This window comes from Mesoplodon mirus (assembly GCF_964341445.2).
Source record: "Mesoplodon mirus genome assembly, chromosome: 14".
Lineage (NCBI taxonomy): Eukaryota > Metazoa > Chordata > Mammalia > Artiodactyla > Ziphiidae > Mesoplodon > Mesoplodon mirus.
In genome coordinates, this window is record NC_138990.1 from 46,991,973 (window position 1) to 47,008,841 (window position 16,869).

The 16,869-nt window shown below is 48.8% G+C and overlaps 1 protein-coding gene across 1 annotated transcript in view; it reads left to right on the forward strand.

Annotated features, from left to right (window-relative positions):
- PLB1 (phospholipase B1) overlaps positions 1 to 16,869 on the forward strand; it is a 193,667-nt gene that overhangs the window by 52,191 nt on the left and 124,607 nt on the right. Inside the window, exons 5-6 of the mRNA XM_082643282.1 lie at positions 8,513 to 9,050; positions 15,482 to 15,667. Coding sequence (XP_082499408.1) covers positions 15,613 to 15,667 — 55 coding nt within the window. The 5' untranslated portion in view covers positions 8,513 to 9,050; positions 15,482 to 15,612. The remainder of the gene's footprint in view (positions 1 to 8,512; positions 9,051 to 15,481; positions 15,668 to 16,869) is intronic.

The window sequence follows — 16,869 nt, forward strand, 5'->3', positions numbered from 1 at the left end:
TTTCTTTGGATCCATTCTTCCCTGCCGGGAAACCCCAGGCAGCTCCCACTGATTTTCTGGTCACTCTCATGTAATAAAATATCTAGCTCTGTGGGAGAGATGTCAAAATGCCCAGCTTCCTTCCAGTCAGCCTGGGGAAGTTGTGGGGTGGGGGAAGTAGTCCGCTTCTGTCTCCATCTCCTTTCCCCCTTCTGGGAGAGCTCGGTGCTCTTGGGTGGAGGGCACGGGTGGGAAGGCGGGGGAGGGCAGGGAAGGGTCTGCTGGACTTTTTACAACTGTATATCTCCGTGGTGCCCTGCCTTCAGGTACCAGATTCTCTGGTGGAGGAGTCTGTGGTCACTTTGGAACCTCTCCTAGCGCTGAGGTTATTTTCCCTGTGGTTTTCTGCCACAGGCCACACCTCCTCAGCCTGGTCACACAGGGTCCTTCTGGCTCTACCAGTCCTATAGGAAAAATATAGTATTTTATTGGTTGTTTTTTTGTTTGTTTGTTTTTTCTTATTCTTTTCACAAAAAAAGAGCTCTCACAATATATACCTTTATCTTCTTAGTTTCTTTACTCAATGTTATACCCTGAAAAGCTTTGTTGGTTGGTGTGGGCCACCCCATTCTTTTTCATTACTGTATAGTATTCCATAGAGTGGCCATACCACAACTTATTCAATCACTTCCCTAGTGATGGACAGTTACAGACTTTCCAATATTTAAAACAACAGATACTTTGTTCAAAAGAGCTGGGAAGCTACAGGAGTCGATGCTGGCAAGTCCCAGTACTCAAGAGGGGCTCCGACAAGGCTCACATGGTAATGAGAAGGCGCACAAGTCGGGTGGCAGGGGAGCTCTGCACCAGCAGTCGGGAGCCCTGGGCTTGAGCCCACTCCCCTTCTCTGGGCGTCTGTTTTCCCTCCTCTGAAATAAAAGGGTTGGGATGCTCCAGGTTCTCAGTCTCGGGGTTACTCATCTAAATCACCTGGGAAACTCTAAACAACATGACTAACAACAAAACAATGAAATAACACCAATAAGAATAGTGCCTGGGCCCCACTCCTAGAGATTCTGATTCTATTGGCCTAGGACAGGGCTCTTTCTCAGTCATTTTTTAAAGTGCCCCAGGCAACTCTAATATGCAGCAAGTTTTGAGAACCATGTTCTAGACCAGGGCTTCTTAAATTCTACTGTGCACACAAAGTATCTGGGGACCTCCTTAAAATCTGTTTCCTGATTCAGTAGGTCCTGGGTGAGCCTGAGGGCCCAGATTTCTAACAGGCTCCCAGATGCTGCCAGGGTTGCTGGTCCTAGACTGTATTTTTTTGAGTGGAAAACTAGATCCTCTAAGCCCTCTTTCCATCCTAATGTCCTTTTCGACCATCCTATTTACACATTGACCTTCAGCCAACTATTGCTGGGCTAAGTGAGGCTGGTATGGAGAGTGTGCCTGAAAACTTGGATGCAAAACACAGTGGTTCCCCAGGACCATGCATGGCAGCTGGGGAAGCCCAGGGGCTTGACTCCAGCCGTGGGTGTATTGAGCCCAGAAGACAGTGGGCAGAGGGTTGGCAGGGCTTGTGAGATCCAGCTCCAGATCCAGTGCTTCCGTCTCGGCCATAATTTAGGCAACAGTTGGCCTAGGGGCCTCCAAGAGAAGGCAGCTGTTTCCAGTCAGGCCGCCTGAGCCAAGCTGCAAGGGATTCAGAGCAGGGAGTGTCACCTAGGAGGCCTGCCTCTAGGCAACTGCATTAGACACCTGGAAGGGGGTTCCCCTATCAAGACATAAGCTTGGTCTTTTCGTCCCAGTGTCCCTTCTGTTTACAGTATTTCTGGGCATCTTTATCAATCCGAGGCCAATTAGAATTAGACCATCTAATTGTTTTATCTGCAAAGTCATGTATTTATTTTACATTTTATATCATTTCTGTTTCAAAGTCCTTTCAAAATATTCCAATAGGTGTTATAGTTTCGACAGTGGGGCTATCTCCCATTCTCCTTTTTGCTTGCAAACCAGGTCTCTGATTTCAGGTTTGAGAGGATTGCTGTTATATCAGCATTGAGACTGACTCCTGAATCTTGTTGGAAAGTAATTTCTAGTCTGTCTCTGAAAATCTCCCTTTTGATTCATCTTTTCTCTGCTTACTACACCGAATCAAGATGTAATCAATTTTTATGTTCTTTAATTTTTCAAATAGATTTTATTTTTCAGAGCAGTTTGAGGTTCACAGCAAAATTGAAAAGTAAGTACAGAGAGTTCCCCCATACATCCCCTGGACCCCACATGCACAGCTTCCGCCACCATTAACATCCCCCCACCCCCCGCAGAGTGGTACATCCAGTACAGTCCATGAACCAACATGGACGCAGCATGATCATCCAGAGTCCACAGTTTACATTAGGATTCACCTTGGTGTTGTACAATCTGGGGGTTAGACAAATGTGGAATAACATGTATCCACCGTCATGATATCACACAGAATAGTTTCCCTGCCCTAGAAATCCTCTGTGCTCTGCCTGTTCATTCCTCTCTCCCCCGACACCCCTGGCAACCAGTGATCTTTTCACCGTCTCCATAGTTTTGCCTTCTCCAGGATGTCACATTGTTAGAATCACACAGTTTGTAGCCTTTTCATATTGGCTTCTTTCACTTAGTGATATGCATTTAAGGTTTCTCCATGTCATTTTGTGGCTTGGCCATTCAGTTCTGTTTAGCACTGAATAATATTCCATGGTATGGATGTACCACAGTTTATTTCTCAGTCCACCTACTGAAGGACATCTTGTTTGCTTCCAAGTTTGGGCAATTGTGAATAAAGCTGCTATAAACATCCATGTGCTGTTTTTTGTGTAGACAGAAATCTTTAATTCTTTTGAGTAAATATCAAGGAGTGTGATTGCTGGATTGTAGGGCAAGAGTATGTTTAGTTTTGTAGGAAGCTGTACCATCTTGAACTCCCACCAGCAATGAATAAGAGTTCCTGTTGCTCCACATTCTCACCAGCTCTTGGTGTTGTCAGTGTTTGTATTTTGGCTAGAATAAGTGTGTGGTGGATTTTAGGTTGCATTTCCCTAATAATATGATGTGAAGCCTCTTTTCATATGCTCATTTTCCATTTGTATGTCTTCTGGTGAGGTATCCATTCAGGTCTTTTGTCCAATGTTTTAATTAGATTGTTCATATTCTTATGGTTGAGTTTTAAGAATTTCTTTATGTATTTAAGATGACAGTCCTACATCAGATATGTCTTTTGCACATATTTTCTCCTGTCTGTGGCTTGTATTCTCGTTCTCTTGATTCCAATCAATTTTGACAGGGGAGGTCCCAGAAATCACTTTTAGTAAATTCTGACCTGTTTTCTGGGCTCTCTCGATGCCTGCTAGTTTAGCGTGCATGCTGGGATTCCTTGAGTCTTACCCTGGATTGGTCTATTTTGCTTTTTTCATTGCTAATTTAGCCTTTAATCTTCATACCAACATGCGAATTTGTTGGTAGAGATCTGGCAAGCCTGGCTTATAGGCTCCTGGGAGATCCCAAATTCTTCAGAAAGGAGGTGTCTGTCTTGTCAAGACTTGGAGAAATCCTGGGCAATAGTTTTTGGGTGTGCTGAGATCAGGGTTTAAACTCTATGGCAGATGACATGTGTGAGTCTCAAACAGGATGTATTTTTAAAGGAAACTGATGTTTTGGAGTGTCAAGGGGCTTGTTAAGAAAAAGGCAAGAAATCCAGGCAAGGGGAAGGAAGAGGTGGAGGGACTGGGGTCAGATCTGTGTGAGTGGTAGAGAGTGTGTGATGAAGAGCAGGTGGGTGTAAGAAGTGGGGCTTAGTGAGAGAGGTGGTTTTATCCCAGATGGTTTTACATTTTGAGTCATCAAGTTCCTTGTTTACCCTTGACCAAAAAATTTGAAGAACTGGAATTCTGCTTAGACGCGTCAGGGTACCAATCAATAAACACTGCTCATTGGGCCTGAGGAATTTTATTCTGGTCTTGTTCTAAGGTACCTCTCAAATGAGCAGTTCTACTTAAATCAAGTGCTTCCCCCTCGTACACTGTTGGTAGAAATGTAAATTGGTGCAGTCACTGTGGAAAACAGTATGGAGGTTTCCAAAAAAACTAAAAATAAAATTACCATATGACCCAGCAATTTCATTCCTGGATATATATCTGAAAAATAAAACAAACCCCTAATTCAAAAAGATACATGCACTCCAGGGGCTTCCCTGGCAGCTCAGTGGTTAAGAATCTGCCTGCCAATGCAGGGGACACGGGTTCGAGCCTTGGTCCAGGAAGATCCTACATGCCGCGGAGCAACTAAGCCTGTGCACCACAACTACTGAGCCTGCGCTCTAGAGCCGCGAGTCACAACTGCTGAGCCCACGTGCCACAACCACTGAAGCCCGCGCGCCTAGAGCCCATGCTCCGCAACAAGAGAAGCCACCGCAGTGAGAAGCCTGCGCACCACAACAAAGAGTAGCCCCCGCTCACCACAACCAGAGAAAGCCCGTGTGCAGCAACGAAGGCCCAACACAGCCAAAAATAAACAAATAAATAAATAAATTTATTTTTTAAAAAAGATACATGCACTCCAATGTTCATAGCAGCATTATTTACAATTGCCAAGGTATGGAAGCGACTTAAGTGTTCACCAACAGATGAATGAATAAATATGTGGTGTGTACGTAATGGAATACCACTAAACCATTAAAAAGAATGAAATTTTGCCATTTGTAGCAACATGAATGGACTTGGAGGGCATTATGCTAAATGAAATAAGTCAGACAGAGAAAGACAAGTACTGTATGATGTCACTTATATGTGGAATCTAAAAAATACAATAAATCAGTGAATATAACAAAAAAGAACCAGACTCACAGATATAGAGAACAAACTAGTGGTTACCAGTGGGGAGAGGGAAGGGGGAGGGTCAATATAGGGGTAGGGGAATAAGAAGTACAAAACTGTTAGGTATAAAATAAGCTATAAGGATGAACTGTACAACATGGGGAAGATAGCCAATATCTTATAATAACTATAAATGGAATATAATCTTTAAAAATTGTGAATCACTGTATTGTATACCCGTAACATATAATATTGCGCAGTGACTATACTTCAATTAAAGAAAAAAATTAAGTGTTCCTCAAAGTGTCCATTGAAGGCCCAAGTCATCCTTGGTGAAGTTCTGCTAGAGGGGACACAGGTTGGATTGAGAAGACTCCTGGCTACCGTCAGCTGAAAGTTACAGTCAACTGAAGTTGCTCTTACAATCTTCTGTCTCGGGCCCCTGACCTAATAGTCAGCTGCCTCTGAACACAGACCCAACTACCAGAGTCCCTGGCAGGTAGAGTATATCAGAGAGAGAGAATGCTTTCTTCGAATCAAAATCAAGGTCTCAGGACAAACAGCCAGGATGGGAGGACATTCTTTTCTGGCTTTATTGGTGACTTACAGCAAAGTTTGCTCTCAGAGGGTACTGATCTGGAGAGAACTGCCAACTCCCTGTTCTGTGAGGCTGGTTCAAACAGCCAGCTTACAGGAATGATGCCTGTGTTCCACTGTGTGGTCCTCCTCCACACGACAAAATAACACTCAAGGACACAGGACAGAACCAAGGGACGGGTAGAAGCAAATCACCAAGGACGCAGCCCTGAAGGGGAGCCCTAGCCAAATATAAACACCCAGGATTCAACAAGTGAATGAAACAGCCAAGGAACCTAAAGGAGAGCGGAGTTGAGGTACCACGTAAACTGACTTGTTGATACGGACGATGGTCCATGGGCAGTGAGGCTCAAGGGTACCACACCTGGACAAGAGCCACGGTCCACAGTGACAGGCAGGTCAGGCTGGATCTGAGTCATGGCACCAAGATTCCAGTCAGAAAAATCAAACAAAACCCAAGAGAAAATTAGTCAAGCCTGTTTCTTTATAAACTTGCAGCCACAGGGAACCGTCTGCAGTCACTTTCGTTTCTGCAGGGGTTCAAAGGTGTCTGAAAGGAGAATAAGTTTCATAGGGGAAGAAAGGAAATACTGGCAGTCTCTGATTGGCAAGCATTTTCTTCGGGGGGATTTTGGAAACAGGGGAGACTCTGATAGACCTTCAAATCTATTTGCCAGTCCTTGATTGGTTCACTATCCATCAGTTATAAGACTGGGAAATTTTCAGATTTTCCTGGGGTTTTTTTAGGAGGATTATTTTGAGAGATTTCTCAAGCATAGGAGGACACCTGGGCCAGACAGAGACCAAGCAGGGCTCCCTTCCTTTGTGTGGTGATGTACTGTTCTTGGTCCCAAGAGTGTAATTCTTGGGACACAGTTTCCTCCTGTGTGCAAGGCTGCAATGGAACTTTGCAGGGACTGTGAAGGCAGTTCCAACAGGCCCATGTTTGGATGGCTGACAAAATTAAGTAAGTGATGTAACACAGCTACAGAGAGGGCAGGAGCAGTTAATCTGCCATGAGGTAGCACTGGATTCTGTTCACCAGGGGCTCCGGAGGATGACTGGAGCCAGGCTGGGTATTTTCATCAATGTAGCAGTTGTTGAGCATCTGCTGACATCAGGCCCTGTGCTAAGTACTAAGGACACAGCAGAGAACCATTTGGCCCTTGCCCTACTGGAGTTTGCAATCAGAGAGACAGGATAGAACTTGAACAAGCAATTCCAAGTGTGTTGAATATTGGAGGAGAAGCAAGGCCAGGGAACCATGAGACAGGGCCTGACACTCGCTGGGCCAGAGAAAGCATTTTAGGAAGAAATATTTATGCTGAGTCTGGAAGGAGAGTTCGTGAGGCCAAGAGGTGGGAAGGGGATTGGTGTGGCCTGAGAGTTCCGGGCAGAGGGAACAGCATGTGTTAAGGCTCTGAGGCGGCCAAAAAGATGACACGTTCAAGGAAGTGAAAGGAGCCCAGCAAGCCTGGGGTCCGAGCAAAAGGGTAGAGGAGGGCTTAAGGCTAGAGGGAGGAGGAGGACATGCAGGGCCTTAGAAAGCATGCCAAGATGGTTAGACTTTGTCCAAAGGGCAGTGGGAAACTGTCAAAGGCTTTTATACGAGGGTGTGACATCAGATTTGCACTTTGAAAAGATCCTTCAGGCTGTTGTGTGAAAAAAAACAAAACAAGATTGGAACAAGCAAGAGAGGACATGGAGCAGCTATTACAGCCATTCAGGGGAGCAGAGATGGTGACATGGGCCCGGAGTGGGGCGGTGAAAACAGAGAATGATGAGTAAGCTCATGAGGTGATTGAGGGTCTAGAACGGATGAGACTCAGCAATGAATGATCTGTTGGGCTGAGGAGATGCAGCTTTCAAGAATCATTCTTGGGTCTGTCTACAACCACTGTTGCCACTTCCTGTAGGAGTGCAAATGAGTGCAGGAAAATCATACGTCCCGTTCTTAACTCCTTGAGTTTGAGGTCCTATGAAACATCAAAGTGGAGATGCTGAGTCAATGAATCAATGAGTTTATGGGGTTTGAAGGTTGAAAGAGAGGGCTGGCTGGAAATGGAAAGGTAGGAGTCAGTGAGGCATAGATTTTAAATGAAGCCGTGGTGGGGGCGGGTGTGGTTGGGGGGGTGAGATCACCTTGGGAGACAGAGAGAGGAAGAGGAAGGTCCAGGCCAGAGTGCTGAGGAGCTCCAGAAGCAGAGGGGGAGCTGGCAAAGGAGGCTGAAAAGGAAGAGTTGGAGAGAAGAAAGCAGGAAACTACATACATGCAGGCCCAGGACAGCATTTTCTGAGAAGAGGGGTAGCAGTCAGCCGTCAAACGCTGCTGAGACGTCAGGTAGGATGAGGTCTGAGGGCCTCACTGTCCACTAGATTGAGCAAATTGTCGATCTTAGAGTACGTCTGGTAGTGATGGGAGCAGGAGCCACGGTGGAGGGCAGGGGAGACGAGCGAGGGGAAAGGGTTTTAAAAGGTCACCCCCCTCGGGGATGGGCGAGGGGGTGTGGTGGCCGGCCTGCAGGGGCTGTTACAGGAATCCAGGCGAGAGATGTTACAGGTCAAGAGCTTGGAGCCTCACTCTGCTTAAGGAAACCTGGATCTCAGTGTCTGCAGAGAGGAACAATTGAAAACTTGGCTCCAGGTGGCTCCCAGAGCAAAGAAGAAAGAGAGTGGGGCGTAGGAGGAGGCATCCAGGGTTTCCATGGAGACCACACTGAGCTTCCGGCGGCTCTCTGGAGAGCCTGCGATTAAGGCCTACAGCCCTGGGTGTTCCTGGTCACACGTGTTTGACCCCTAAGAGGCCTACAAGGGTCAATCAAGGAACAAACGGAAATGAACAAAAGTAAGGAAGTATTGTGTCTTGGGTTGAGGACTGGCCTTTGGGCCAGAAAAAGCAGTATTAAAAATCTGGGCTCACCACCTGCTCTCCGTGTGATCTTGGGCAAGCTTCTAAACATTTCTGTGGTTTATTAGAGACTGTCTTCAGAAATGTTACAGTATGAAAATGTACGGGGATTAAAATGGAGAAAATTAGGAATTTGAAAATTCCTTTTCCTCAGGTTTTCTCTTCTGGGTTCTAACAGGTTATCACCCTGCAGTTATAAAGAAGGTCCTTCCAGAATCAGGGAGAGAAGAAAGGACTACAGGCTGGCCTGCCTCAGCCAGCAGTGCCCTGAAGAGAGGCACACAGGCGCTCCCCGGGAAACAGAACCTGAGGTGACAAAGCTCCGCAGGGCTGTGCCCAATCCAGGCCTGGCTGTGCTGATGACTGGAGCCCAGCGCAGATCTGCCCGCCCAGCCCCGCCTGGCCCAGCAGGCCCATCGGCATCGGCGCCCTGGGACAGAAGGCCGGCCCCCTCCCCCTCCCAGCCCACGTGCACGGCCCTCTCCCCAGGTGATGCCCATCACAGGTAAACAGGGAGCCGGCCAAGCAGACACACTTGTGCATCGTCATCATTACTAAGGCTGCTAACACCGCGTGCAGTGTGTGTGAGCGAGGCTGACGGCCCAGCCCCACAGCAAGCTGATGACGCCGGGCCACAGCCATCTCCCGCCCCACAGCCAAAGGCCCAGAGGCCCCAGTCTGGATCAGCAGTGCAGATGGAGAGACGTCGACAGCCGGTAAGCTGCCCCGATTTGGTGGTAGAGAGGCGTTCTTCCTTCTCTGGATCCGTGGTCCAGGAGAAGCCCTCTGAGCAGGTGGTCCACTCTGAACACAGGCCAGGGAAGCATTGGGGTCAGGCCACGAGGGGCTGCAGGAACCAGGATCCTCCCAACATGGTCCTAAGCATGCGAGGTTCCCAGGAAAGGCCAGGAGACAGTGGCTATTCCCTTTGGATTTGAAGAACAGATCATAACTCTCAAAAGATGCAAAAGAAATGGAATAAGGGGGCTTCCCTGGTGGCGCAGTGGTTGAGAGTCTTCCTGCCGATGCAGGGCACGCGGGTTCGTGCCCCGGTGCGGGAAGATCCCACATGCCGCGGAGCGGCTGGGCCCGTGAGCCATGGCCGCTGAGCCTGCGCGTCCGGAGCCTGTGCTCCGCAACGGGGGAGGCCACAGCAGTGAGAGGCCCGCGTACCGCAAAAAAAAAAAGAAAAAAAGAAATGGAATAAGGGAAAGCTTAGCCACATGGCACAGTTCCCGCGGGAGCACCCCCTCAGTGGGCAGAGGGCTCTCACACCACTTCTCTCCCCAGGGCACTCCCCCGGCCCTGCCCCGGGGGATCTCAGCTCTGGAAGATCCAGGGAAGAGCTTCTCCTGTGTTCCAGTGCCTACTGGCCATGCTGGCCCACCTGTCTCCACGGGAACCCTCCTTCCAGAATGGAGATGCGGGCCCTGGGCTTTATGCTGGTATCTGCTAGTGCAGGGTCTGTGCCAAGTCTCTCTGACTTGAACCTGACCACTCCCGGGCTGTGGTAGAGAGGGCAAGCACTCTGGGTTCTACCCTGAGTAGCTGAGCAATTGGGCAAGATACTAATCCTCTCTGGGTTTTCATTTCTTATCAGTAAAACTGGCCTAAAAATTCCATTGCTGCAAGCGGTCGGGGTGATTCAGCCCTACATGATGAATGGGGAAAGAGCCCTGGACTTGAATCAGCGAATCCAAGACCTAGCTCAGGCCCTTAGTCACAGACTGGCCCTCCTGCTTTCTCTGCCTCGGTCTCCTCCTCTGTACAATGGGGGTGGAGGGGACTGACTAGATGGCCGCTAAGGTTCAGGTGCCCTCTGACCAGTTCTGACCTAATCCCTGCTGCTTTCCTGCCTCTGGGTGGGATCCTCCCGAGGAGGGGAAAGGAGGTCCCAGCTGGGCATCCACCAGCTGGGATGGAACAGCATCCCTGTTTGGTTCTCTGGTCCTCCTGAGGTGGCCTCCACAGGTTAGTGGGTACCCGGAGTCCGGGCCGTGAGGTGGTCAGGCTGAGTGGCCCGCTCAGACTCAGCGCCCGGGAGGGAACGGTCGTACTGCCAGACTCTCCTGCCCAGCTGGGTGCACGAGCCAGAGGCTGCCCTCCACCAACGCACAATCAGGCTCCTTCCCGGGCTTCCCTCCGGAAGGGTGTTTAAGACCACTTCACCAGGCTCATCTCTCAGTCACGCCTGGGAGAAACTCACAGCTGTGGAGGTAGAAGACTTGGGTCAGAACCTCCTCTTTACAACTTACTGGTTGGGTGACCTTAGTTAAGGCTTTTAAGCCTCATGAATGTAGCTGGTATTAAATGAGATAATTCATTTATGAGTTTGATTAGAAGATGCCTGGCACCTAGTAGGTGCTTAGCAAATGCTGTTCAAGTCTTCACCTGGGTGTAGGTGCACTAAGGTGTACAGATGGGGAAACACATTGACGACTCCCCCGCCCAAGCCCTGCTCGGGGCGGGGGAGGGTGGGAAGGGGCTTGGGGGCTGTCTGGCTGATCACCTCAGGCTGCAGATTGCCCCATCTGCTCAGTCTCTGTGTTGTGCAAATACCACCATCTTCCATGTGCTGAGAGGCATAAAGGTTGGGAAGCACTGGGGGGTCTGGGGGGCTCAGAGTCTGGAGATGGTGGATGAGAGACGGGAGAGAGGGACCAACAAGCAGAATAGCGTGCGATTTGGAGGATGTCAGGGCTCGTGCCGTGGGGGCCTCGTGCTCCCCGTCTGTAAATGGTGGCCAGTCGGTGACGGTGCCCTTCTCTGCACAAAGGTTTGTGCGGGAGGGAGGTGCCCTATATGCTTGAAGTAGGCAGCTCGTCTCACCCCTTCCCCAACTGCTGTTGTCCAGTTCTTCACACTGCACGTGAGAACATGGAATTCATGCAATCAGTCTCACAGACCAGGAAACCAAGATGCAAGGAAGAGGAAATGCCTGCAGGTGGTAACGGGCACCATGGTTGGTCTGGAACTGTAGCCTACACATCCTGGTGCTCAATGACTGGGCCTCTCCAGGCCCCAGAATCTGGCCCTTTCCCCACCTACTCCCTGACCTCAGAGGGAAGCTCCAGAGTTTTACTCAGTGTGTTCCTGTGGGTTTCCTCTCTGGAGAGGCTGCCAGGTCAGTCTGACTTTGTCAGCATCCATGGCCTGTTCTGGCATCAAGCCACGTCCCAGGGACCTTTGGCTCGTCCAGAACAGCAGAGATGAAGCCCTCTTCATCCCTCAGTGCTGGGCACTGGGCAGGCCTGGCTCCACTGGAATCCATCATTGAACTTGAGGCGCAAATCCCAGCCTAGGCCAATTAATTCAGAAGGTCCGAGGGTAAAGCCCAGGCACAGGTATTTGTCTTGAAAGCTCTCCAGGTGATTCCAATGTGCAAGCCAGGCTTGAGAACCAACGAGCTGGGAGAATAATCGTGTGACCTTGGGGAAGACCATGGGCTATGAGCTTCAATGTTGCTTCTCCATTATTTTTTCCCATCGTGCTTCATGGTATTAGAGCACTGTGCCTGTCTCTTTCTCCTAAGTGTTTTGTCCTAAAACATGATGTGTATCCCTTTCATCTTTTCTGTTCTGTCCTGTTGAGCTGATCTTTTTATAGTAGTCTTGGTCTCTTTCCTTTTTATTCTGACTTTCATTCATTTATTTATTCATCCAACATTGAATGAATGCCTGCTATGACAGGCAATGTGCCAGCTGCAGGGGACATAGCAAAGAACAAGGAGGACAGGTCTCATGGAGTGTATGTTCTACTGGGATTTGCCCTGTCCTTTTTTTTTTTTTATTACTAATGCTGTGATATTTGAAAATTGTATTTTTTCTAGACATGCATTGCTGGTCCCTTCATTTTATCTCTTACTTTTGCATTCCTTAATTAAACTCATCTTTAGTATATTGATTATAAGAAAATCTGCTGCCCCAGGGAAGCTAAATCTGCTCAGTTACTTGCACTGGACAGTGTTTTGCCTGTGTGTGTGTGTACATCCAGGCTTGTGTTTTGTATCCACAGGAACACTGGCATCTAGGTAACATTCAGGTTTGGAGATGCCTAATCCAAGCCTCTTTTCCCTTCTGTGGCTGGGAAGGGCTTGGAGAACACAGGCTGGTTAAACCAGTTGTCTCTGCCTTTGGAGAACATTTAACCAACGAATGAAGATTTGTTGAGGGCCTCGTATGTGCAGGATGCCGAGCTAGGTGCTCTGGTGGGGAGGGGTTCCAGGGGTGCCAAGACGACAGGAAGAGAAAGGCCTAACTTCTCCCTCAGGAGGCCTACCAGGATCCTGCGACTAGTTCCATGCAGGAATGAGTGACACAAGGCCGTCATGGTGAGGGCCAGTAGGTGCTTCAGAGAAGCTGAAACTTGGGGTAGACAATTCTCAGGGCATGACTGGCATCCGTGCAGACTATTCTGAAATTGACACCCCTGGTTCCACCCCTCCCACAGTCCTGGTGTGTACCCTTCCTCTTCAAGCCATGGGTCTTTTGTAAAATAGGCACCAGTGGGTACTTGTCCTAAATGACAGGCACACATTCTACCACATTGGTAGAGCTCACCCAGGAGCCAGGGATTAGGTTTTCCTTTGTTGAAAGAAGAGAACAATTTTATTTACTCCTGCTCACAAGCATTAGAAAGAATCACAGGCATCACTTCTAGCTCCCAGTACACGGGAATTTGGTGTAGCTGCATCTTTCACCAGAGGGAAGAGCAAATCTGTTTTCTTTTTCTCAAAGTCTAAGGATTTCTTTATGGATCTGATCTACTACTCTCTGAGGTAGTGGTTTTCTTTTCTTTTCTTTTCTTTTTTTTTTTTTTTTTTTTACTGTGACCCATGTTTAGAAATACATATTGTATCACCACATGTAGCTGAAATGAAAGTTTCTCAAAACATTACTTACCCTTACTCTATGCAATGCCCTTGGTTATATTATATCGCATTCAATTTTTTAATGGGCTAATCATCCACCAAATTAAATTCACAGGATAATAATGTGTTGTTACCCCCAGTTTGAAGAATACTCTTCTAAGGCCAGTGCCCCTTCAATCCGCAGAGGCCCTGTGGCCAAGGCTTGGTCTAGCCCCGCCTTGTGGATTCTTGGACAACAGCACACTCTCAGCTTTTTTAGTCACTAAGATGCCTTCTGACCAAGGCATGGACTGCCATCCCTAAAAGATTTGAATTCATGGGCCTGTGCCTTTCCCAGAAGGAACACCTGCTGACTGTTGCTAAAGTCTGAAGTGAAGCATCTTACCTTCTCTAGGACATGTCCTCGTAGGACATTTTAGTAGCAAAAATCAGAGAAGCTTATAAGCTTTTGGAGTTTGCCTCTGGCTTTTGACAAGTCCTTTGTCCGTTGTTTTCACAGCTGCTAAAAATCACATAGGTCATCAGTGCTAATTAAGCTAACACATGTAACGAGCACACCACAGAGGATGACAAGAATGCCCAAAAAATGTTATTCCCCCACTGCCTCACAGTTGATGAGAATTCCTTGATGCACTGACAGGACTCAAAGATTTTTTTTATCTAAGAGCGAATTCAGTCTGTACTATATAAAAATGCTTCACACAGGTTAAATATGTGTTTAAGTCATTTCTCAATTTTTCTAAATGGAAAAGAGGTGAGAAGTTGGTATGTGTGCCAGTCCAGCTGGGCCATAATGGTCATGCAGAGAAGCAGTAAGAGACAGAAAGGAATACACAGACTGCAGAGCCAGGCTATTTCTGCCCATTTCCCATCACGCTTCCCACCCCACCTCCAACTGGCTTAAGCATGAGTGGGGACCTATGAACACCCATTCAGTCCAAGTAGGTTCAGGGGTGCTCCTCAAAGCTGCTGGTGGCCTGGAGCTGAGTGGACTCCTGACATCCTTGTAGCAGGACAGCAGCTTTGGGTCTCTCATTGAGCTTGTGGGCAGTTTGGTGAAGATAACAAGTGTCAGATGCTCAGAAGCATCTATGTCCCAATGGCTCCTGCAGACACGCCTTGGGTTTACTTCTTCTTCCTTCTCTGCCTTGTGTGCTGCCCTCTGCCAGGCTCCAGGACCAGCCGATCGTCAGCTGGTCAAGTTGTATCAGTGCATCCACACTCTTGGTGTGACCTGAGACCTCCGTGCAGCCCTGAGGCTGAGCCTTAGTCACAGCTAAACCAGTGGTCACCCACAAGCCGCACTTTTCTGAGCAGGTGAAAAAGGAAAACAACATCTTAATATGTGGAAGCCAGAAACAAAGGGCCGCCCACTTAGTCTTCACTTTATACTTAAGAGAACCTGACTATGATTTTAAACATTTGAGAAAAGTGTCAGCAGATCAAGACCTGAGGTTGGGTGATAGAAACCAGCTCCAGACTCCTAGCTAGACTCAAAAGTCAGGCTCTCAGCCTTGCTGCCATAAGGGTCACCAAAATGCAAGGATGGTTTAAATATATTTGTTCTATTAACCAAAGGCCATTGTTCCTTGATACTTGTGGAAAAAAAATTCAACTTTACCCCCTCAAGGCTATTTTGTCACCCAGGCTTTAAACTCCAGCGCCATCTGCCCAGTTTGGACCCAGCCCAGCATTCTGACTTCGTTTGCCCAAAGGAAACTTCTAGTTCTATCAGATGAGTTCCATGGCTCACCTCTCTGGCTAACATCTGTTCATTCAACATGCAGACAATAAATGTGTGGCACACACTTCAGCCCAACACTCCCGGCCACCCCTGGCTCTAGGGGCAGGGATCGGAAGAAACCTTTCTGTGCCACGGAGACTAGGGAGCCCAGCAGCACTCCTGAGACACTGTGGGAACACATTGCCCACTAGAGATCTCACATTCGGAGATGGGTGGTTTACAGTTGTTACAAAGTACTTTCACTCCTTTCATGGCTTTTAGTTCCATAGCTTACAGCGGGAAAGCTGGGGCTAACCTAAGGGATGCCCCCCAAGCTCTGATGGCTGTGGCTGACCTGGGATTCCAGCCCAGTGCCAGCAATTTCCAGTTGCCCGACACTAGCAATTTCTGGGCACTCACCATCCTGGAAGGCCACGCGAAGGGGGCTGTGTGGTCCTGGTCTTCTGGTGCCTTTGTCTAGAACATGCCACCCATCTTTGACCCATCTACCTTGAGAAGTCATCTACCTAAATGTTAATGTTTATCATTTACAGCTGGCCACTGCCCCTTTCAAAGGTGAAGACAGTAAACTTTATGACAGACGCTCTATCAGACAACAGAGGAGCATAAAAACAGAAGGAAGAGTGATAGCCCATCGGTCTGCAGACGTCTGGAGGGTTCCAGCATGGGGCTGCGGCCACGCACTTCCCTCCTGGGGCTGCTGCTGCTGCTGGGGCAAGGTAAGTCTGCCTTTTGCTCAGAGGGCAACCAGTGGGTCAGCCCTGCTGGTGTCCCATGTTGCTTCGGCACAGAGCTTGGGAGAGGAATTTTCATGAGCACGAAATGCACAGGTGAGAATAAGCAGGCTGCAGTGCTGAGCTTAAGTGCCCACAGCTGTGGGGGGCAGGCAGTTCTTAGGACAGGTGAAAAGTGTGGGCGAGCAACAGCCCCGTGGTGGGGAAGAAGCCGTAGGTGTAGGAGTCGTGAAGACCCAGATTCTAGTGCTCTGTGGCCTTGGGCAAGTCCTACCTCCCTGGACCTTGATTCTTAACATGGAAAAATACCACTATGACCACTAACGGTAAGCACATTTTGATCATTACATGGGCTTTGCTTGTTTTTGCTGAAAGGGCAGAGGAAGGCAGATTTGAGGATAATGAATCCTAAAGGATTGCACCGCGTTCTTTAGTACTACTGACTCTGACTGAAACGAGTGGGCTCCAAACCAGGGCTTTGGATTTCTTCTGAGCTGATGGTTAGAAGACAGTGCCTCCGTCCCTCTCCTCCCAACCCCTGGCTCTTCCTTCCTCCCTTTGTTCAGAAAGGCGGGATCTTTTAAACCGAAGAGGGCCTTAAAGATGATTTTGTTGTTGTTGTTTTTTGCGGTACGAGGGCCTCTCACTGCTGTGGCCTCCCCCGTTGCGGAGCACAGGCTCCGGACGCGCAGGCTCAGCGGCCATGGCTCACGGGCCCAGCCGCTCCGCGGCATGTGGGATCCTTCCGGACCGGGGCACGAACCCGTGTCCCCTGCATCGGCAGGCGGACCCCCAACCACTGCGCCACCAGGGAAGCCCAAAGATGATCAGGCCAAATGAGAGGCCTGGGCCCAGAGTCAGAAAGCTCTTGCCCTGGAGCCCGAGGGAGAGGAGGAGACGGGGACAGAGGCCGGGGCCTGGCTGGGGCCCAAGTGCTACTTCGGCTACCTACCTGGTACATGTCGGTCGCCCTCTCTGAGTCGCTGGGTGGGATGCGAGGCCAGAGAGAATTAGAGTGCCTGCTCTGCTTCCTGCACTGGCTGACTGCATTTTCCTGATTACTCCTGAGGCTTAGGAATCTTTATGTTTATGGACCATTTGAATTCTTCTTTCATGCAGTGACTGTTCTAGTGTGTTTCCCGTTTTTTTCAATGGGTTGTCCTTTTTCCCACTGATTTTTTTTTTAG